This window comes from Thamnophis elegans, chromosome 10 (assembly GCF_009769535.1).
Source record: "Thamnophis elegans isolate rThaEle1 chromosome 10, rThaEle1.pri, whole genome shotgun sequence".
Classification (NCBI taxonomy): Eukaryota; Metazoa; Chordata; class Lepidosauria; order Squamata; family Colubridae; genus Thamnophis; species Thamnophis elegans.
In genome coordinates this window covers 66,091,909-66,115,536 of record NC_045550.1, presented here as the reverse complement: position 1 = coordinate 66,115,536, position 23,628 = coordinate 66,091,909, and the positions used below count along the sequence as shown (strand labels likewise).

Here is a 23,628-nt window from a genome sequence, read left to right as displayed (position 1 = left end):
TGGCAAATCCTCACACAAAATTTTTTGATGATTCAAGACCAGAGGTGGTATTCAGCTGGTTAGGACTGGTTCAGGTGAACCAGTAGCGGACATTTTAACTGGTTCGCCGAAGTGGCAAATACCACCTCTGGCTGGCCCTACCTCTGCCTACCTGCTTTCCCCACCTGCCCAGTCACTCTGCCTGCCTGGTCTCCCCACCCACCTTGCAGACCCAACCACTACTCACTCTGCCTGCCCCACTCAACCCGCCCACCCCCATCCTATATATTTTGCCTTAGCCACATGGCCCAGCTAATCACCTTGCCTCACCTCCATGCCTTCACCCACTCTGTTCACTAAATGTAAGCATGCCGCCCACTCACCCTTCACCTTGAATTGGACTCAGCACCCAAGGACATGCCATTCCCTGAGACCCGGGAGCTTCTGGCACTTGCTGTTCACCTTGGCCATGTCAGGGAACGTGCCATTCCCCGGCTCTGGTCTTCCTTGGGGCCTCCATCCACATGCCGCCTGCTCAGTTTCCACTTTGCTCACCTATGTTTGCACCTTGTGGGGATGCCCGGCAAGGCTCAGCTGCCTTTCATGAGAATCCTCCCTTTGCCGGTAGTTTTTGGCTATCTTCTGAGCAGCTCCGCTGCGATGCCATTCCTCCAGTTCACCTGGACAGGTCTGGCAATGGGGTGGGACCACGCACTGGCAGGCAATGGGGTGTGCATGCATGGGCGGAGTGAAGAACGGGATGGTAACGGCGGTGATGGCACTTTAAGCCTCTTTCTCTGCCTGTAGTTTTTAATAGTTTTCAGCGCAAGAAGCCTGCAGCTGCCACCTCTTTGCCAGCTGGAACCAAGGCTGGCAGCGGCGGCTGGAGACTTCTCATGCCAAAAAAAGTGTGCTTGAGCATTATGATAACTTTTTGGTTTGTTTCTGAGCCACACAGACCCTGCACTGACGTTTTTTATTAGAAGCCTGGATGAATTTACCAACATCAGGGCACTGAGATCAAACACCTGGGCAGTGAGGAAAGCAGTATACCAGCAGGACTCACAGCTTATACTTGCTTCTTTTTGCAGGACCCCACAGAAAGCTACCTATGGAATAAGGCATCTTTTACAAAGGTGCAATAATTTTTCCCAATTTGTTTAAGTTTATTCTCATATTGTCTTTAATTTGTCTCTTAGGAGTCACTGAAGCAGTAGGCGTGACCTTAAATGGACTCCGCAGGATGGTAGAGGACAGGAAGGCCTGGAGGAACGTTGTCCATGGGGTCTCAATGCGTCAGACATGACTTCACGACTAACAACAACAAGAACAACATTATTCCATTACTTATTTTTATTGCTTTTTCCTTTGCTATTGTTAGGTTTACATTGATTTAATCCTTTCCCCCGATTTTATTCTTGTAAGCCACATGTAGGCATACAGCGAGATGTTATTACTGGCGAAGAAGGTCCCCACTAATAACATATAATTAACCCAAACTAAGGTGATAGCAACAACAGTAGCATTTATGCTTCTATACCACCCATAGCGCTTTACACCATTGGGGGGGGGGGGTTTGTTGCATTGTAGAAGCATTATTGCATATTGCTCCAAACTATTTGGCTCCTCATTTTACCAACCTCCGAAGGTTGGAAGGCTGTGTCAGAGTATCCACACAGTGTGACTGCTATTTTGAGACAACCCAGGAGCAAAATTAAAGTACACAGAGGTTTTGTATTTCAAACAGTGGTTTATCTACAATGGAATGAAGGAATGAAGCCTTGGAAATTGTCTAGTAGGTATGTCTGTCCTTGAATCAGTCTTGACTCTAGGTGGGAGCCTGGACAAGTCTTTGCAGTTTCCTTGTCAAGATTTTGGGAGTGATTTGACATTGCCCACTTCCCAGGGGCAATTGCAGAGGTTTTTGGGGTTTGCTAACTTCTTTTGTCAGTTTATTCCCTCGTTCGTTAAGATAGCTCTCCCAATCACTAACCTCCTTAAATCAAATGGAGGAGCTAAGCCCCAACCCAGCAACCGTTGAACTGGACTATGGAGTATCAGGCTGCTTTCAAAAAGTTGAAATGCCTGTTTGCGGAGGAACCGGTCCTGAAGCACCCAGACATGGACGCGCCTTTTGTGGTCCAGGCTGATGCCAGTGATGTGGCAGTGGGAGCAGTACTCCTTCAAACAAATACCCAAGGTAAATTACACTTACTCACTGCGCTTACACCTCTCGCAAGCTAACCGTCATGGAGAGATGTTGGGCTATTTGGGAGAAGGAAGCTTTTGCTGTTCGTTGGGCTTTGATGACCTGGCGCCACTTTGTAGAGGGCGCCAAACACCCTTTTGAAGTGTGGACAGAACATAAAAACATGGAGGGGTTGAAAACTCCCAGGAAGCTGTCTCCCAAGCAGATGCGCTGGGCTCAACATTTCAATAGATTCGATTTTACTTTGAAATACATTCCGGGAGGGAAGAATTTTATGGCTGATGCTCTGTCCAGGCTTCCGCAGTACAACTCTTCAAAGCTCAGTGTTGTCCAACCTGTCATTCCCACAAAAGGTCTGGCTGCTCCTGTTGTCACTAGAAGTCAGACAACTTCTAACCTACAGGTCACAAAAGACTTTATCTCTAAACTAAAGGGGGCCCTTCAAAAGGATGACTGGTTCCAACAACACATGAATGAATGCACCATGAAAGATAGATTGGCTTGGATTGGTGTAAAATTGTACGTCCCTGCATCCATTAGAACCACCATCCTTCAACGGGCTCATGACTCTCGCATGGCTGGACACTTTGGCTTCATCAAAACCCTGCATCTGGTTAAGAGGCAATTTTGGTGGCCTTCGTTGAAAAAAGACATTGAGTCTTATGTAACTAGTTGTCCCGTTTGTGCCACTACAACAGGAAAGCCCCAAGGGTTGCTCCAGGCGGTAGCTCACCCAGAAGCCCCATGGAAGGAGGTCTCTATGGATTTCATTGTTGAGCTTCCAGAGAGTCAAGGGAACACAGTAATCTGGGTTGTTACTGACTTATTTTCCAAGCAAGTTCATTTCATTCCTTGCTCCAGGATCCCTTCTGCCAAATCTCTGGCTAAGATGTTCATCTCCCATATATATCGCTTGCATGGGGTGCCCGACCGCATCATTTCAGATAGGGGTGTTCAGTTCATCTCCCTATTCTGGAAAGAATTCCTGAAATGGATAGATTCCGTCCAGGGGTTAAGCTCCTCCCACCATCCTCAGACTAATGGGGCCTGCGAGAGGACTAATTCTGTACTGGAGCAATATCTTCGTTGTTTCATCAACTAGCAACAAGATGATTGGGTGGAATTATTGCCTCATGCTGAAGTGGCTTACAACAATTCAGTGCACAGTAGCACGGGCTTTACCCATTTCCATATGGTATATGGGCAGGATTTTGTGCCCATTCCGGAGATTCCTCGTGAAAAACCACAAGTGTCCTCACTCTCCGAGTGGAGTGATCGTCTTCAGGAGGTGTGGCCTTTGATGCACCGAGCACTGGATGCTGCACACCGTGCACATAAGAAATATGCTGATCGGAAACGCTCTAAACCCCATGAATATAAGGTTGGTGATCGGGTTTATTTGTCCACTAAGTTCCTACAAATGACTCAGAAGTCAAAGAAGTTGGGCCTGAAATATGTTGGCCCATTTCCAATTATCAAAATCATCAACCCTGTTTCCGTCCGCCTCCAGTTACCTAAGAATCTCAGCTGGGTTTATCCTGTTTTTCATGTTAATCTCCTGAAGCCAGAACATACTTCTTCATTGAGGACTCCTCTTCTGCCTCCGCATGCTTTTGATAGAGGAAGAGCAGCATTTTGAGGTTCGAGAAATTTTGGACTCTCGTAAACGAAGTACCTTGTGGCTTGGAAGCATTTCCCCACATCTCACACTGAATGGGTTGACAAGTCCCATGTTTGGGCTCCTCGTCTGCTCCGCAAGTTCTACTCTACCTACCTTGACAAGCCCTGATTTTATATGGACTGCTAATTTTCCTTTTTTCCCTTCCCTTATCTCTCTTCTATGTCATGTTGTCCATCTGTTTGTCTGTGTTCTTTCGTTTGTGCAGGTGTGACCGCCCTTTTCTGGAGGAGGGCCAGATGTCAGTTTATGCTTTGCTACTGTTTTGGCCTACCATTGAAACGGGGAGGGGGGACATGGTATTTGGGAGGGGAATCATTATGTGCTGGAGGAGTGTTCCAGAAGCTGTCCTGACCATCTCTTTGCGCATGTGGAGAAAGGGAGTTTCCCGCCAAGGCTAACTGTCCAGCATTCCACCCTGATGATGCTTTTTGAAGATATCTCCCACCTGACAGTTGGGTGAATTATTATTGGACAATGGAATGGGGTGCCAAAGGGGAGGGGATTGAACTATGCATGATATCTATTGCTTTCGCACCAATTTACCCAGACTCAGCTTTGCCTTGCTACTTATCGTTTGTAATTAGTAAAAGTACACTTAATTTCAAGAATGGAGTTGAGTGGTTTCTTTCCTGATTATTAAATGAAGCAGCATCTGACAGGTATGTTGTGTAAACCCGGCAATAAGTTGAAGAGGTTTCAGCAGAGAATAAAAGAAAGCAAAACATCCTATTAAGAGAACAGGCACAAAGTAAACATGTAATATACTGAACAATTATTCACCTTTTATGGTGTTTTAGATGGTTATGCTGGTTTGGGAATAGCACACCATTTATAAGGGTGTGGATGCATTAACATCTTTTCAACAGGTGCTTCCCATGTACTCAGGCCCAACTATTGTCCTTCTGTTTCCATAACGACTTGGTTTCTTAGCCTGAGGGAGCTCTCCTGGCTTTTGTTCGGGGTGGACTTCAAAAATTTCAGCAACGGGGTCTCTGCCCAGTTGCTGGGTGGGTGTGACCCTGGTGGGCATGACCTAGTCAGAAGCTGAGCTTCCCAGCGTGCGCATCAGAAGTGGATTCCTACCAGTTTGGCCCGTTTCAGCTGAACTGGTAGTGGTTTTCCAGCCTGGGTCTCTGGAACCGGCAGCAACCCAGGCCTGCCATACCCCTGAACCGGTTCTCTAGATTTCTCCCCCCTTTTTAAGATTCTGTGCACGTCAGGCCCATGAACAGAGAGCACGTCGGGCATGCGTGTGTACCGAACTGGCAGCAATGCCGGCAGCAACCCACCCCAGCGTGCATGCATGCCAGGGAGCTGTTCTTCCGGTTTCCGGCACTCCCACATGCGCGAAGAGCTGCACATGCATGCGAAAACCCAGAAGAGCAATGGCCGATGACTGGCATGCCTGGAGAGATGACTCTGCATGCCACTTCTGGCACATGTGCCATAGGTTCGCCATCACAGCTCTAGGAGATCAGAGCTGGATTTCTGCTCTGAGTGACTCAGAAATTCATGGCCACAAAGTGAAACGCAAAAAGTCATCATGATGCTCACTCACACTGAGCAATACATACTTGGTCTGTTTTTTCCCCCTTAACTAACATGTGATCTGAAGATCTAGGGCATTCACGTCACTCAGGGAGATAGGAAATTTCAGGCTTGACTTTATTTCACTCGTGTTTTGCATTGTGTGTTGTTGGAAGTACCGGAACAGGCTTATAAAGATTACACTTACCACAAACTATCTGCTTAGTCATCTTGTTTGTTTTATTTACCTGAGCAGAACCTGCAGAATCATTTTGAACTATCTCTGAAATTTGTTCTTTCTGGGGAATGTGAAATTTATTAAAACTGAAAAAAGATACTAACACTAATGAGAAAGTGATATGTTTTATTGGCACCCAAAGGACACAAATGGAAAACACATCATACCTACTTAGTACATTCCCATACACACACACAACCTCCTGGTCTTTCATTGACCTGGTTAGGTACATTGTGTGAACCCAAAGGATTGAAGAAATTTTGATGCAGAATAAAAGGAAGCAAAACAATGTGCTACGTGAATTGACAAAGTAGCCCATTATTACAGAATAAGAATAATACAAAATAGCAAAAGCAGGGGTGAAATTCAGCAGGTTCTGGAGAACCATTAGCAGAAATTTTGAGTAGTTCAGAGAACCAACAAATCCCACCTCTGGCTGGCCCCAGAGTGAGGAGGGAAGGGAGATTTTGCAGTATCTTTCCCCTGCCACGCCCACCAAGTCACACCCACAGAACCGGCAGTTTTATGCCTTTTATAGTTATGTGTGTGTGTGTGTGTGTGTGTGTTTGTTTCTGTGTGTGTTTGTGTGTGTGTATATTTAAATCTGGGTGGGAATAGCACACAGTTTGTAAGGTGGTGGATGAACTGCCACTTTTACAAGAGGGGCTTTGTTGAATTCTTTCACTCCTTCAGGCAACCGGAAGCTGAAGGCCCTCAACAAGCTGGTCAGAAAGATGAAGATTTCAATTCTTGCCAGCTGCTCTCCCACACAGGCGCGTTCACCTGTAGATGAGACAAAGCATGGATGAAGGGGATAATAATCTGTTCTCCAGAGTATGTCACCATCAGCAAGGAAATCTGAAGAAAATTGCAATGGTTTAGCTTCTAGCAGATTCAGTTCCTAGAATTGTTTCCTTAGTTTTCCTCTGTTTGTGAACACTCCACAAGGAATGACTTTAATACAACTTATACTAGATGTAGGCTACACTATACACCCATGAAAAAAATGATATGGTATGTTTTCCAGAGATGGGCTCATGAGAGAAAAGTCCACTTCTCACCATTAAGCCCTATACATTGGGTATGGTAGATCAGCCAGTTGCAAATCCTTCTAGATATTTTTCTATCTAGTCTAGAAGTAGCAACAGCACTTAGACTAGTATCTCCCTTCACGGTGCTTTACAGCCCTCTCTAAGTGGTTTACAGAGTCAGCATATTGCCCCCAATAAAATCCTCATTTTACTGAACTCTGGGTCCTCGTTTTATTGAACTCTGAAGGATGGAAGACTATAGTCTGCTTTATCAAAGCCTTCCTGAAGTCCGGGCATATTATGTTTACAGCATTTCACTGGTCCACTTTATGAAAGAAGGCAATAAGATTTGCCTGACACAATCTGTTTTTCAAAACCACATAATGGCTTATAGCAGTAGTGGCAAACCTTTCTATAAAGGCTAGCCAAAACTGTGTGCTTGCCCATACCCACAATGTGCTCCACCCACCTGTGCATGTGTGTGCAACACCCCTGCACATGCATGTATGCCCCCCCATGTGTGTGTGTGTGAGAGAGGGGGGGTGCCCTACCCAGGCTCTGGAGGCTTTGCTGAAGTCTGGGGAGGACTAAAATAGCTTCCTCCAGCCCCCCAGAAAGCCAACAATTAGCTGGCTGTTGCACGCATGCGTGTTGGAGCTGACAGCTTGTATGCTGGCAAATATGGCTCCACATGCTACCTATGGCATGTACCATAGGTTTATCATCATGAGCTTATAGTGATCCCTTTCTTCATTTCTAGGTGGTCACTTATCCTCCGCTTGATTATCTTTTCCAGGATTTTCCCAGGTATTGATATCAAGCTTATGGGCCTATAATTTCCTGGATACGTTTTCCCCTTTTTTTAGATTGGTACCAGATCAGCAATTTTCAGGTCCTCTGGTAGTTCCCCTATATGAGCTTTGAAAGATTATATTCGGTGGCCCCATGATTACCTCTGTCAGTTCCTTCACAACCCTGGGATATAAACGATCTGGTCCAGATCGAATGGTACTCATTCGGGGTGGATCGGTATTCTTTTACCATTTCCTTTCCTGTTTTGATCTGTGTCCTGTTCTCTCTATTTTTGCCAGAGTTGCTAAGTGAATCATAGGATAGTTAAATGAATGCGGCTTCCCTCATTCATTTTGCTTCTTGACAGCTGCTGGGAAGGTTACAAGTGGTGATAAAATGAGTGTCGGGAATACATGCCAGTTGCCAAGTGCCCGTATGACCATGGAGATCCTGCAGTGATCGTAAATACAAAAATCCGGCATAGCCTCTCTTTGCACTGTCATTGAAACGTTGAACAATCTCCCGATGAATGGTTGGAAGTCAAGGGCTACCTGTACTCTCAAAATTACACAAACAACCGGTTCTCTGCCCTAATGATTTCTTCCAAAAACCAGTTCACCAAACTGCTCAGAAAGTTAACAACCGGTTCTCCCGAAGTGGTGCGAACTGGCTGAATCCCACCACTGGTATGGCATAATAGGCACATCATTCTGTAGTTAGGGCAGACAGATGCATCACATTGGGCATAACTTTAAATTAGAATGCATGTGGGTAATGCTGCTTCCGAAGTTTTGCGATTCACTCTAGTACAGGGGTGTCAAACTTGCATCGCCACATCATCGCCATGTGACGTAGTGTGACTTTTCCCCAGTTCGCTAAAATGGGGGTGGGTGGAGTCAGCACGTGATGCATCTGGCCCGTGGGCCACGAGTTTGACACCCCTGCTCCAGTAAGTACAGATATATCACCATTCTACATGCAAATATTTGCTGTGGTAATTGATCATAAACTAAACCAAAACACATTAAAGTTTGTCTGAAGCCAAAAGTCTCTTTGATCTGGGTTACTTGAAGATAGTGTGCTAGTTGGTGTGAATCCACCACTTTAATTGTTCCTCTCATGCATTGATTTTCCTTTATAACCACTAAGAATATATTTATTGTTGTGACTTGTGATGCAGAAGCAAAAGTAATTACAGAAAATCTGCATAGAACCCATTGTAATTTTCATTTTCTATTTTAAATTCCAGAGCAAGAACGATCCCAACTCTACCTACGATGAAGAGAACCTGGCTCGGTGTATTTTTGATTTTATTGTTGCTGGAGTAGACACATCTTTCGCCACTATGATGTGGGCTCTGTCCCTCTTGGCCACTCATCTCCACATCCAAGGTGAGACAGACATGAGTAGGTAGAACAAGGATCACCCGCAGGTTCTAAAATATAGATAAATTATTTGAAATAAGAGCCGAGGTGGCGCAGTGGTTAGGGTGCAGTACTGCAGGCCATTTCAGCTGACTGTTATCTGCAGTTAGCTGACTGTTATCTGCAGTTCAGCGGTTCAAATCTCACCGGCTCAAGGTTGACTCAGCCTTCCATCCTTCCGAGGTGGGTAAAATGAGGACCCGGATTGTTAGGGGGCAATATGCTGACTCTGTAAACCGCTTAGAGAGGGCTGAAAGCCCTATGAAGCGGTATATAAGTCTAACTGCTAAACTGCTAAATACTGAAGGGCTGAATGATGAACTGAATGTATTCCTCATAATAATTTCCCTATGAGGATTATTGTTGATTATATATGCAGGAGCATGAACTGAGCTGGTTTACAGAAAGGCCAAGGCTATACATACTGAGATCTTTCTATGATATCCTCTGCAAAATCTTGAGTTAGGAACTAAAAAACTGGAAATCGGTACAGATCTAAAAATATTTAACACACTTTAAATGCAGAAATCTACCAAGGTTTTCTGAATAGCAAACTTTGGTGGGATATCAATTATGGGTTTAAATCTAAACACCACTCAGATTTTAAAGCTAGAGCATTAAATATTTTCTAATTATCCTAGGAAGATGATAAGAGATTAAGGGCTGAACTTAAGTTTAGAACAGAAATCATATGTGGTCACTTTTCTTTGTCTAAATTCAAAGGAAGGGAAGAAAGGAAGCCAAATTTTTGAGCAGTTACTGCTCTAACAAACTGCTTTGGAAATTAACAAATATGGGTCCATAAAGGTAATCTATAAACAAATGTTTCATCAATATTGTTTAAATATTTTTGCCTGTTTTCTTTTATGAAACTGCTATTTTTAATTTTCTCTTTTTTTCCCAGGGGACATTATTATCACAGACCTTCGCTCTGTCCTTCTTGATCCTGAACAATGGGAGACCCTGGAAGAATTCAATCCAAATCGGGGGGAGAAAACCAGAGAACCGGTTCAGAGGTATGGCAGGCCTGGGTTGCTGCCAGTTCCAGAGACCCAGGCTGGAAAACCACTACCAGTTCAGCTGAAATGGGCCAAACTGGTAGGAATCCACTTCTGATGCGCACGCTGGGAAGCTCAGCTTCTGACTAGGTCATGCCCACCATGGTCACACCCACCCAGCAACCGGGCAGAGACCCCGTTGCTGAAATTTTTGAAGTCCACCCCGAACAAAAGCCAGGAAAGCTCCCTCAGGCTAAGAAACCAAGTCATTATGGAAACAGAAGGACAATAGTTGGGCCCGAGCACATGGGAAGCACCTGTTGAAAAGATGTTAATGCATCTACACCCTTATAAACGGTGTGCTATTCCCAAAACCATCTAAAACCCCATAGAAGATGAATAATTGTTCAGTATGTTACATGTTTACTTTGTGCCTGTTCTCTTAATAGGATGTTTTGCTTCCTTTTATTCTCTGCTGAAACCTCTTCAACTTATTGCCGGGTTTACACAACATACCTAACTAGGTCAATGAAAGGCTTTACACAATGAAAGTTGTGTATGAAAAATGTGCAACGTAAAGTTGTTACTTTGATAATGGAACCAATTCATCAGAGAGAGAGAGAAAGCGTGATTTTCCCTTTACTCGGTTGAAGATGCTTTGTTTTGTACTCCTGCAGTGGATAATACAAAACTTTTGCCAGACCAATTCTCGAAAACAGCTCACCTGCCTGGAATCCACACTATGTATTGGACATTAATACAATTGGACCTGGGTACTTGAGAGACCGCCTGCTGCCAATTACCTCCCACAGACCTGTTAGATCGCACAGGGTCGGCCTCCTCCGGGTTCCGTCTACCAGCCAATGCCATCTGACTACTACCCGGGGGAGGGCCTTCTCTGTTGCAACTCCGGCCCTTTGGAATGAACTCCCCGCGGAGATTCGGACCCTCACCCCTCTCCAGGCCTTCCGGAAAGCCGTCAAAACCTGGCTGTGCCGGCAGGCCTGGGGTTGATGAGTTCCCCTCCCCTCTCGACTTATATGGCTGTATGACTCTTGTGTATTTTAATTACGTGTATTGTGTTTGTATCCCCTTTCCCCTTTTGAGTTGTTCGCCACCCTCAGTCCCTCCCGGAGAAGGGCGGCATACAAATAAATTAAATCTACAATCTACAATTGAGTGGGTCCAGAGGTATTTCATGAGTACTCTACTCCCCTCCTCTCACAATAGAATCCCTTATGCCACCAGGCTCAAAATTTTGGGCTTGGACAACTTGGAAATGTGCCACCTACAGTCAGACCTAAGCATAGTACACAGAATTGTCTGCTACAACGTCCTACCTGCCAATGACTTCTTCAGCTTCAACCACAATAATACACGGGCAAACAATTGATACAAACTCAAAGTAAACCATTCCAAATTAAGTTGCAAAAAATATGACTTCAGCAACAGTCGTAAATGCCTGGAATGCTCTACCTGGCTCCGTTGTTACATCCTCTAACCTCCACAGCTTCAACCTTAAACTGTCTACCGTGGACCTCATCCGATTCCTAAGAGATCCGTAAAGGGGGCATGTATAAGCGCATTAGTGTGCCTACCATCCCTGTCCTACTGCCCCTGTTTATTTGTATTCATTTCCTTTGTCCATGTCCATGTTTATACTTATACCTGCTATCTTGTACATGTTTGAAAAATAAATAAACAAATAAACAAACAAACAAATAAATAATGGGTGGAACCTGCTAGCCTAAATAGCCCTTTCCAATTCTGCAGTTCTATAATGATTTCAAAAACTTTCTGGATCGGAGTTCTGAAGGGTGACATCTGTTTTAGATAATGATTCATATGTAGCTCGGGCGCATCATTTGTCCTTTTGTTTCCTTAATGACTTGGTTCCTTTCCCTGAGGGAGCTTTTCCTGGCTTTTGTCCAGGGTTCGGCTTCAAAAATTTCAGCAATGGATTCTCTGCCCTGTTGCTGGATGGGCGTGGCCTAGTCAGCCTCCTGCACTGGGGGGGGGGATGGGGTTGCCTTCCGCAGGCTCCGGAGTCTTTCCTCGAGTCTCTGTGAGAGCGAAAACTGCCTCCCCAAGGCTCCGGAGGCCCTCCAGAGGCTGAAAATGGGCCTGTTTCTGTCTTTCCAGAACTTCTGGGAGGCTCATTTCCTCCCCCCCCCCCCCGAGCCTACGCTTGGGCCCTACATTTACTTCGCATCCAAAACAGGCCACATGGAGAGTCCTGGGGGGAAGGGGTGGGCAGGGCCAGCCAGGGGTGGGATTTGGAGTTTCTCCAAATCAACCATACTGTGAGCTACGGATTCTCCCACCCCTGCTTTTGACCACCCTGCTTATGTGCTTCACCACTTTTAGGTATGGTGGCTTTGGTTTAATCTCACTGTGGCACCCATTTCATCTTCTGCTAATTCTATCAGCATCATTTCATTCCTTCAAGAACAGTATCATTTTGGACAATCTGTGAAATTTGCTCTGGCTGGAGAATGTGACGTCCGTAGGAGCAATTTATTAAAAATGAAAGCAGAGACTAAAACTAAATGGAAATGTTTTATTGGCATCCATAAAGAAACAAAGGTGAAATATAGCAATCTTAATGTCTATGGAGATTCACAATCATCCAGAATGAATGGTTATCCCAGAGGTGCTTTATTGCAAAAGGCAACTATACATTCTTGGGTGGGTTTTTTATATGAAAATATTTTGCTTCTCATCCAAGAAGCTTCTTTAGTTCTAATGGACTAGTGAGGAATGGAAGGATTTATATTCTTTGTAGACATCTGAACATTAGCACTCGGAGGGTTCTTTTTTTATAGCTAATCAAGAAAGTCCAGTTGCTTTTTGGGACATAACAAGCTTAGCACATATTACAACCACATCCTCCTAGGTTTTGGTTGACCTCGTTGGGCATGTTGTGTGAACCGAGCAGTAGGTTGAAGAAGTTTCAGTATTGAGTAAACAGAAGCAAAATGCAATATTAAGTGAATAGGTATATCGGAAACATTTATCATACTGTATAGCTATTATGTAACTAATTTTATGCCATTTATGGTGTTTAATCTTAAGATTGTAAGGGAATAGCACACAGTTTGTAAGGGTGTGGATGTATCACCACTTTTGCGACAGGTTCTTCATTGAGCTTTTTCACTCCTTCAGGCAACCGGAAGCTGAAGGCCCTCAACAGGCTGGTCAGAAAGATGAAGATCTCGATTCTTGCTAGCTGTTCTCCCACACAGGAACGTAGACCTGTGGATGAGACAAAGCATGGATTTGTGGATAATGATCTGTTTTCCATGGTGTACACCATCACCAAGGAAATCTGAAAAGATTCATAACAGATGAAACAGATTTCCATGATAACCCTGGTATCTTCTAGCAGATTGAATTCCTAGAGCTTTTTTTCTCCCCTTTAGTTTGTCAGAGAGATGCCTTTAATTCACATTGTACTAGATGGAAGAAACTTTCAAAGGCAAAGTTATACATGCATGAAAAAAGTAATCTAGCAACTATATTACTTATCCCACAGTAATATAGATGGAGTAGAGGGAGGAGGTATGGACATAGTCTGTGGGAATTCACTTTCACAAAGCAAACACCTATTCTTGTTGTTATTTGTTTGATACATCTGTCTGTCTGGACAAAAGTTGGGCTAACAGTCTGCAAAACAGCGTTCCTTGATGTCCTCCTGAGACTAATTGCTACTATGCCATTGGACTGCATTTGATTTCTTTTGCTCAGGGATTTACCTCTCGGTTAGATTACTATTCTTTTGCACATTAAAGTTTATAGCCTAGGGGGAACTTCAGGCTCTCTAGTTTTGAAACCAGGAGGAAGAAGGGTTCAAACTATTCAAACTATGATGACCTCGGGGTGGTAGTGCTAGGAATCTGCAAGTTAGAACCCGCTTTGGAATCATGGATGTAGTACCTATTCCAAAGGGCAGAAACTCTTTCCGTTCAATGAACTTCCCATCCTTATCTAAAAAGTGATTTGGGTTGAATTCTTCAGGTGTCTCCCATTGCTCAGGATCAAGAAGGACAGAGCGCAGGTCTGCGAGAATAATGGTCCCCTGTAGAAAAAGATATGATTAAACAGAGCAGTTTCATATTTTCAACAGGTGAAAAAGTATAAACAATATTGATGAAGCTTTTGGTTTTAGCTTGCCTTTATGGAGCCATATTTGTTCATTTCCAGAGTGGTTTCAGACAGCAGTAGTCCCCAACTCTTTAGCTTCCTTCCTTCCATCCCTTCCATTAAAACTGAGAACTGGGTGTATATTTATCACATGAAATTGCCCCGAGAAATGGACAAGAAACATGTCCACATATGACTACAATTCGGAACTTAAGTTCAACCCTTTAATCTATTATCATAGAGGTGATATTTAGCCAGTTCGCACTGGTTTGCACTGACGAGTGGCGGAAATTTTGCCTGGATCACTGGCCCAGGCAAGTCCATCCATTTGTATTAAACCCATTATGAATTCCTCGCAAGAGTTTGTTATTCTTCTTTATTCAATTTTGCATGATTGCATTGGCAGTTCCTGAAAAGAGAGCTTCTATCCCAGTGTCATATTCTGACTTTCCTTCCGTGTTGGGCTACTGGTGTGCAGTGAATATGTTTCTCACCTTAGGAATGTGGTAACCTCTCATCTTCACATCCTTTGTACTTTGCCTGACTTCCCCAAATAGCAGGACATACTTTACACGCTGCATTTCATGAATCACGGCATTGGTGTAGGGCAGCTTCTTCCGATCCTGATAGGAAATCGACCCCGAGAAGCCAAACACATCTTCAATCTCCTTCTGGACTTTCTCTAGAAAAGAAAGGATGGAAATAGAAGCTTTCTTTGATTCATTCAGGCCTGTTGCCACCAATCTTCTTTAGGGGGTTCCCACATTCACAGCCCCAGACAGCCCTTCAACTCCAGTCACCAGCTCATTGGTTCTTATTCCACAACTGGTGGAATAATGGGGCAGGGCCTCCTGGTTGGGCGAGGGGAGTTGGACTAGATGAGCTACAAGGTCCCTTCCAACTCTGTTAATCTTTAATCTGTAAAAACTGTCGCCATCATATGTTACCAAAGGGCTCCAAATCTACCTCCAGTCACTGATCTCTGATCTGGGCCATATATGTCATTACCAAGACCCCCTGTTGACTCTCTGGGTTCATTTTTGCTTCCAGCTCTCACCAGCTTCTCATTCTTCTTGGCTGCCTCCAGCTCTGACTCAAAGTTGGATCTTCATTATGTCTCTAGTAGCCTTCCACTCTTCTGTCAGACTCATGGCTAGATCTCCACCTCCCCTCAGTCTCCTGTCATGTTCCTCAATGCTGCAGACAATGATTCAAGGTTGGTTGTGCCCCCCTCCACCCCAGATCTGTGCTTGAACCTGCCATTTTTTTTTGTATGATGAGGCAATTTAAGTTTAGGCCTAAAACAAATAAGAAATCTCAAAACCAAGGGAGATTACTATGTTGAAATTGTTAAATGTTTTGGATTTGTACTGATTTCTAGTTTTTAGTTCCTCAATAGATACTTTATTGAGGATTCAAACAAGGCTCTCTATTTACTTACTTAGTATATGACAGGATTTCTGCATGTACATTCTTTGCTGTCCTTTACTCCTGCTAAGTTCATTCTCCTGCTTATAGAATCAAGAATCTACATAGGAAAATTATTATGAGGAATAGATTTCAAATAATTCCTGGGTATTTTGAAACCTGAGAGTGACTCTTGTTCCATTAGCCATGTCTGTCTCACCTTGGATGTCAGGATGATTGGTCAAGAGGAGCAGTGCCCACTTCAGAGTAACAAAGATTGTGTCTGTTCCAGCACCAAAAAAATCAAAAATACACTGAGCCAGGTTCTCTTCATCATAGGTAGAGTCAGGGTCATTCCTGGTCTGTTTAAAATGAAAAATGAAATTTACAATGAATTCTATGCAGCTTTTTTGTAATTACATTTGTTTCTGTGTCACAAGTCAATGCAGGAGAGCAATAATTAAAGTGGTAGATTCACAGAAAGATATTATCTTGAGAAACTGAATACTGCACAAGCCAGAAATAGGACTTTGAAAATATCTCCAGACCTGTCACATACTGGGCATAAACCGTTTCATCTTCTTACCTCTAGATGACGCTGTAGGGCAGGGGCGTCAAACTCGATTTCATTGAGGGCCACATCAGGGTTGTGTTTGATTATGGGGGGCCAGGGTGGGTGTGGCCTGGGTGGGTCTGGCTAGCTTGATGTCACATGCTGGGGGCACCTATGGTGGCCTGAATGCTCTGCCAGAGGAAACAAGCTCCTGAGCTCAAATTTTGGTTGCGACAGCCTCCTGCAGCCCTTTGCCAGCAAAAATACAATATTGTATTTTGCTTTGGGAAGTCTTTAAGAAGATGTTGGATAGATATTTTTCTGAAACTTCCTGCCTAGGCAGAGGGTTGGACTAGAAGACCTCCAAGGTCCTTTCCAACTCTGCGATTGTATTATTGTATAGTATTCATTTAAGTATGAATTAATCAAAAATCCCTGTTAATTCTTTTCCTTCATAATGGAAGGAAAGGAATCTTCAGGAAAAACAGGAGGGGGGGAGAAATGATAGGCAAACATGAGAGGATGACAAACGGAAATAATTCCAACTTCCCCCAAAGAATCTCCCTTGTCTAAGGAGAGTTCACGATTGCAAAGGTTCTAAATCCAAAGAGAAGATAAATGAAAAAGAAAGAAAATCCAATAAAGACAATTTCAGTAACTCCTCCTGTTTCCTTATAGAGAGTAAGATTCCTTGCCCATGTATTGAACCACAGTAAACTCATACCTTCTCCATCTGTAGAAGATAGTAATCAATGAAATCTTGTGGCTCATGGAGAGATCTGAAGTCCTTGTGTTTCTCAATTTCTTGCTTTGCAAAGGAAGTGATCACCCCTATAGAAGCCAAGGCCTCCTTGTGAGGGCCTGGGAGGTAGTTCATTAATCGTGGGAACACAAAAAAAATCTAATAGAAATGAAAATTAGAAAAGTTATTTATTTATAACCCACCACAATTAAAAAAAGAAGCTCAACAGGTATCTCCCATTGTTCTCAGCAGCTCACAGCAATAGACAACACTTAATAACCAAAGAAAGCCATTGCAAGAATATTAAAACATGGCAAACAATGGTTGAACATCTTTTGCTAAAGCTATTGAAACATGGGATGGATAGCCAAATGCTGGTGATAACTGAAATGTGGGATTCATCCATAGGCAAAATCACTTTGGGGTAGCTGTTAATACACCAGACTAGAAACGGAGATACTCTGAGTTCTAGTCCCAACTCAAGCACTAACTCAACTATATGACACTGGAAGAGTTCTCCTCTCTCAGCCCTGGGAAGTGGACAATGGGAAACCACAACCGAAATCTTGACAAGGAAACTGTAAAGACTTGTCCAGGCTCTCACCTAGAGTCAAGACTGATTCAAGGACAGAAATACCTACTGGACAATTTCCAAGGCTTCCTCCCTTCATTCCATTCATGATTCCATGGAATTACTGATGGAAAATAGGTTTTGGCAGAGCTTTAAAATAGAACATGACTCACCCCATTAAAAAGGCCACCAGAGAATTTCACAATATTTTCAAGAGCTTTAATTAATTTCTGGAAGTTCTCATCTTCGGGAGCAAATTGATAGCCAAAACTCAAAGCGCATATCACATTAGAAACTGCATTTATTACTGGAAATGAAGGGTCAAAAGGCTGTCCTGCAAACAAAGATATTTAAACAAATATATTTCATAATGAATTTTTAAAGAACAGAAAAAGGGAAGGAAGGAAGGAATTTGGGAACTCTGTCAATTGTTTCAAAACTAAAAAGAATCAAATCAAATAATGTCTTTTACTTCAAAATACTCAGAGTAGAAAAGATTTTGCCATTACCGCAAATTTCCCAAATTACCCATTACCCCAAAGAGACCTTTTGTTTGTCTGAACATCTCCACCAGTCTCTGAGCTCCGTCTTCTATCTGATGCTCAATGCTTTTCTTCCCCAGGCCCAGCTTCCGCAGAGACGTGACGCCAATGTGACGCTGCTGTTTCCAGATGTGGCCATTGGAGAAAGAAATTCCTGAAGGCATCAGCAGACAATGATAAATGATTTCTGACTACATTCATGTTTAAAAAAAAACAAGTCCAGTACTTTCCAAATATCTCTTTGGATTTCAGATGGGAATATCAAACCGTTATGTCATGTACTCATTTTGTAAGATTCTAACTGTGCTATTTTTTTCTTACAAAAATATTTATTCCTTTTGGAAGTCACATGGACACTGGGAAGTGCATGTGGCACGGTGATCACAGATGCATTGCTTGTCAACCTTACACAATGGATATCAAGACCTTCTAAGTTGATGTAAACATTCATATGTACAAACATATGTTATAGGCACAAGAGACAGGATCTTCCCAGTGATCTCAGAATCCATCTGCAACTTCCTCCTACAAGATTGAAACTAACCAGTAAAATAGGCAAATGGATTTTTTATTCACCAAGTTTAATCAAGTGATGATGTTACCTAGTTTGGGTCATGAAATGTCTGCAAAACAAAATACTAAGCTCATAGAGCACCAAAGATCCCTTTATCAAATTAATATTGTGTTTTTAATTATGATATTTTAAAGTGCTTTTATGAAAGCCATCAATAAAGGAACACACAGTTGTAAGAAAAGGTAAGTTTAAAGTAATGAAGCTTAGTATCTTCTGAGCCATCTGACCTATTAAAGCATATAGTAGAAAAAAATGACCAATGTTTTATTAAAAACAATGACTTCAAATTAAGGAGCTGGAAAATAATATATTTGTAGGAAAAGTGCAAGTTGGAGGGATACAAAACAATGGAAGAAATGAAATACCACTGTGTTATTTTAGTATGTGTCACTAAATTAAGGAAATCTATATATATGAAAGCGAAATGTCACTCACACAACATCATGAAATCTCCAGAACCGTAAAGCCTACAAAATTGAAATTTGGCATTTATGTTCCTTTTGCCTTCTAGGTGCTTGCTAAGAAAGGATTTTTCAAAATGACCACCAGATCATTAGGATTTCTTGTATTATTATTAACACAATAATAATAAATGTTATATGTTCTGCCCCCCCCCCCTCACAACCTGAAAATAACTCTTTTCCAATTGCCACTTGGATGTGGCCAGTGTGTGACTCAACTGGCCTGACGGCTGAGAGTTTGGAGACGATCAATGGGGACAGCCTGAGGGAGAGAAGGGAATTGGAGAGGAGAAATATATGTGGGACAAGCCTGAGGGAGAGAAGGAGATAGAAGAGGATCAATGGGGCCAGCCTGAGGGAGAGAAGGGGGATAGGAGAGGAGAGGCCTCTAAGTTTTGTTGATGCCCATTTGAGGGAAAATGTTCTTAGAAATGTTAATGGAAGAAATAAATCAGGATGATATAAAAGTGCCCTTTCAATTAAAATATAAGTAAGTTATATTATTTATAAAGGATTCTAATTTCTGAGGGAGAAATTGCTTAAATATAGAATTCACTAAAATTTTGGTTTCTTCTTAATCATATATTGATCAGAAAATGGGGGAGAAATTTCAACACATCAATAAATGCAAATTGTCTCCCTGCAATTAAGAAAACAGACATCACCTTGGATCAGGCCTTGACTGCAAGATGGTGGGAGGAACAAGCCAAAAGAGCAATCATGACTAGGAATAAAAATAGCTTGAATTTGCATAATTATAATATGAGAAATACTAACTACCCTGTTTCCCTGAAAATAAGGCCTATCTGGATAACAAGCCCCATCAGGCTTTGGAGCACATGCGCTAAAATAAGCCCTCCCCTGAAAATAAGCCCTCCCCAAGATTTTGCAAAACAGCAGCATCCATGAGGTGAACACGCTCGCCACCTCCTGCACCTCAAAAATAATAAGACCTCCCTGAAAATAAGGCCAAGTGCTTATTGTGGGAGTCAAAACAAAAGAAGACCCTGTCTTATTTTTGGGGAAACACGGTATATAATTGTGTGAGAGGCCCTTGGTGCTCTCTGAGCTTGCTTGTTTTCTTGCAGACGTTTCATTAGCCTAACTTGGCAACATCATCAATGGTAGAATGTCTAAAGAAAAAAATTAATAAAAAACAATCATACGTGGTTTTATGCATTACATAAAGAAGCATCAAATAATTACAAAAAGGAAATGCAATGTCTACGTCAATTTATCAATGAAACGAAACAAAATTGAATACAATGGAGATGCACAATAATGTAGGCTAAAGCATATTACAGCAATAATTCTATGGCTTATCTCATAACTGTAAATCATTTTATTATCCCTTACGTCCCCCCATCCACAACTTGCTTTACATACAGTATTATCCCCACAAATTGCAACAGTTTGATAGTTATTTAAATACAATTCCTTATTATTTCTACCTACCACTTCTATTCCCTACAGCTGTCAGGAAAGCATCCTCCGGTCGATAAGAGAATTCTTCTGGGAAACGGTCCATTCCTTCTTTCACAGTTTTGAATCCAGATAGCACTACGATAAGGTAATGTCCAACCCACATGGAGTATATATTTCCATATTCTTTTACATGCTATCAAGTGAATCAAAGTTGCGAAATATTACGATCATATAAAATAGATTATTTACAGCTAAGATGCCACCAGTGTTAGGCCACCAGTGTCCTAACTCCTCAATTCTAAGACCCATTCACCATATTCATTTGTCTGCTCTTTGGAAACTTATTTTCTCTCCCTAAGATTCCTACAAAAACAGCAGTCCATTTTGTTTTTCAGCACCTTCCTTTGCCCCCCTGCTTTTTTCAGGCATCAATTCCTGAACCATCCAACCGATAGTTATATTGACAGGACAGCCTACGCCAGTAATGGACAATCTATGGCATGTTTGCCAGAAGTGGCATGCAGATATCCTCAGTCAGGTGCTTCAATTAAATTGCATAACTGCCAATATCTAGGTTATACTATATCAGATACCAAGCACATATTTCATGTCTGAACCTGAAATATGTTTCTATTGCTTCCTTCTACAACCAGCTGCATATAATCATTATCTTTGAATTCGTTCCATTAGCAAACATTTCTTAGTAAGATTGAACTAGAGTCTGCCTTCTTTTTTATCTATATTTATTTTTTATTAACAAACATGTAAAATAAATGGTAATATGTTCCGTGTATTGATTCCCATTTCCAGCATTTTGGGGAGGTATTTGTTAAGATTTTAGCTAACCTTGTTGGTGCCAGGTGCCATCTGTAAAACATTTTCTACTGGTTTTCCTTGTATGCAACTGATAGTGTCATTTTTAAATTTATTCCCCCAAATTTTTCCCATTTGTCTAATTCAATATTATAGCCAAAATTCTGTGCCCATTTTATCATTTGTTCTTTCACAATTTCCTCTTCCATTTTATACTTCAGGAGGAATTTCTATATTCTCCCTATCATCTCTCTATCTGGGCTTTGAATAATTTTATCCAATTTGTGTGGTTCTGTTTCGATGTCATGCAATTTTGTATCTTTATTGTATTTAGTTTTGATTTGGAGGTAAGTTAGCCAGTCAACTTTCATGTTCTGATCTGCCAATTCTTCAATTGTTTTTAAATTTCCCTGTCTATCAATTAAGTCTCTGTATTTTAGGATTTTGTTCAAATCTGTAAAATTTGGGTGAGTTGTCCTTTCTGTCGGTGATAGCCAATTTGGGATTTTCACATAGTGGATTTTTTTTATTTTGAGCCATTTTTGCAATAACACTCTTCTTAGCAATAGCAATAGCAGTTAGACTTATATACCACTTCATAGGGCTTTCAGCCCTCTCTAAGCGGTTTACAGAGTCAGCATATTGCCCCCACACAGTCTGGGTCCTCATTTTACCCACCTCGGAAGGATGGAAGGCTGAGTCAACCTTGAGCCGGTGAGATTAGAACCGCTGAACTGCAGATCACAGTCAGCTGAAGTGGCTGCAGGAGAGCACTCTAACCACTGCGCCACCTCTTCTGATTAAATTATTTTCAAAGTATTTGTATGTTTTATTTTTATCATCCCATAGGAATGTATGCCAGCCTGCTTGCAGGTCATGGCCTTCTAAGGACAAAATTCTTTTATTCTTTAGCTCTATCCAGTCCTTCACCAATGTTATTGTTATTGCTGATGCATATAAATCCCAATTTGGTAATGCTAAGCCTCCCCTCTCCTTGCTGTCTTGCATTGACATTACTTTAATCCTCGGTTTTCATCCCTGCCAAATGAACCTAGCAGTTATTTTATTTAATTCTTGAAAGAATTTTTTACCTGGATTAATAGGTGCGGCTTGCAACAGGAATAGAATTCTTGGTAAGATATTCATTTTAATTGTTGATATACGTCCCATGAGTGATGAACATTTTTCCATTTTTCTAAATCTTTCTTTATTTGTATCACTAATTTGTTATGATTATTGTCTTTAATTGTGGAACATTTTGCTGACACCCAGATCCCCAAGTATTTCACTTTCTTAGTTATTTGCATTCTGGTTGCTATTTCCAGTTCCTCTTCTTGCTTTTTGTCATGTTCTTGGTTATCATTTTTGTTTTGTCTTTATTGATCTTTAGTCCTGCCACTTCGCCCTATTCTTCTAATTTTTGAATTAATTTCAAGCTGGATTGTAATGGGTCCTCTAGAATAAATACTAAGTCATCGGCATAGGCTTGGGCCTTATATTCTTCATTTTTGAATCTTAAACTTTTTATTCCCTAGTCTTTCCAAATTTCATTTAATAAAATTTCCAAAGTTAATATAAATAGCAAAGGAGAGAGGGGGCATCGCTGTCTGACTCCTTTTTTATTTCAATCTTTTCTGTTAGATCTCCATTCATCAGAACTTTGGCTGTCTGAGTGTTATAAAATCCTTCTATCATTTTTTATAAATTTTTCTCTGAATTTCACCTCATCCAATAGTGTTGTTTAAAATTTCCAGATTACCGGTACGTTGTCAAATGCTTTTTGTGCATCATGGAAAACCAGTACCATTTGCTTTTCTGATGCGCCTCGTAATAACTCTATTATGCTTAGATGACTCTCGTATTATTTTTAATGTGTCTGTGGGATAAAAATCAGTTTTGTTCCGAACGAATTCGTTCTTTTAAAACCTATTTAATTCTTCCTGCCATAATTGCTGCAAATATTTTATAATCGGAGTTTAACAATGAAATTGGCCTGTAATTTTAAATTTCTTGTAGATTGGTTTCTTCTTTTGGGATTAGCAATATTATTGCTTCTGTCCATGATTCAGGTATCTTGGCTTTTCATTAAACATTTCCACTCCCAGCTCTTCCAATATTAGTTTCTTTCACATTCTGCTCTTTGAAATGTTGATAACTAGGTCTCAGCTTGAATATTCTGGCTCAACGAGGAACATAACATAACAATCAAGGGTAATGACTAGCACTTAAATTCCTCATCATGAAGGAATATTTCACTAGCTTAATACATTTGTTTATAGTTATGATACAAAGAAAACAATTGATTATTATTTTGTATAAGACTGGATTATAGTTTATAATGAAATACCTTAGAGAAGTAATCTTCCCGAAGCCGAAACCCGTAAGCCCACAAGGTCCCAATGAGAGGTAGAGCCAAAGGACCCGGAGGCAAATGTCTTCGGGACCAGAGTTGCCTCAGGAAGAAGAGAATCAGCAGAGCAAGCAGCAAAACGATCAGAAAAGTCCCCATCGCCATCAT

The 23,628-nt window shown here is 41.8% G+C and overlaps 1 protein-coding gene across 1 annotated transcript; it reads right to left on the bottom strand.

Moving 5' to 3' along the window:
- Positions 1-12,949: 12,949 nt before the first annotated feature.
- On the bottom strand, positions 12,950-23,628 carry LOC116514274 (cytochrome P450 2J5-like). Its single transcript, XM_032225789.1, has 9 exons — positions 23,458-23,628; positions 20,328-20,490; positions 17,842-17,991; positions 17,469-17,629; positions 16,707-16,883; positions 15,650-15,791; positions 14,517-14,704; positions 13,816-13,957; positions 12,950-13,134 (listed from the first exon to the last, which is right to left on the bottom strand). The coding sequence occupies exons 1-9, from the start codon at positions 23,626-23,628 to the stop codon at positions 12,950-12,952; spliced, it is 1,479 nt and encodes a 492-aa protein (XP_032081680.1).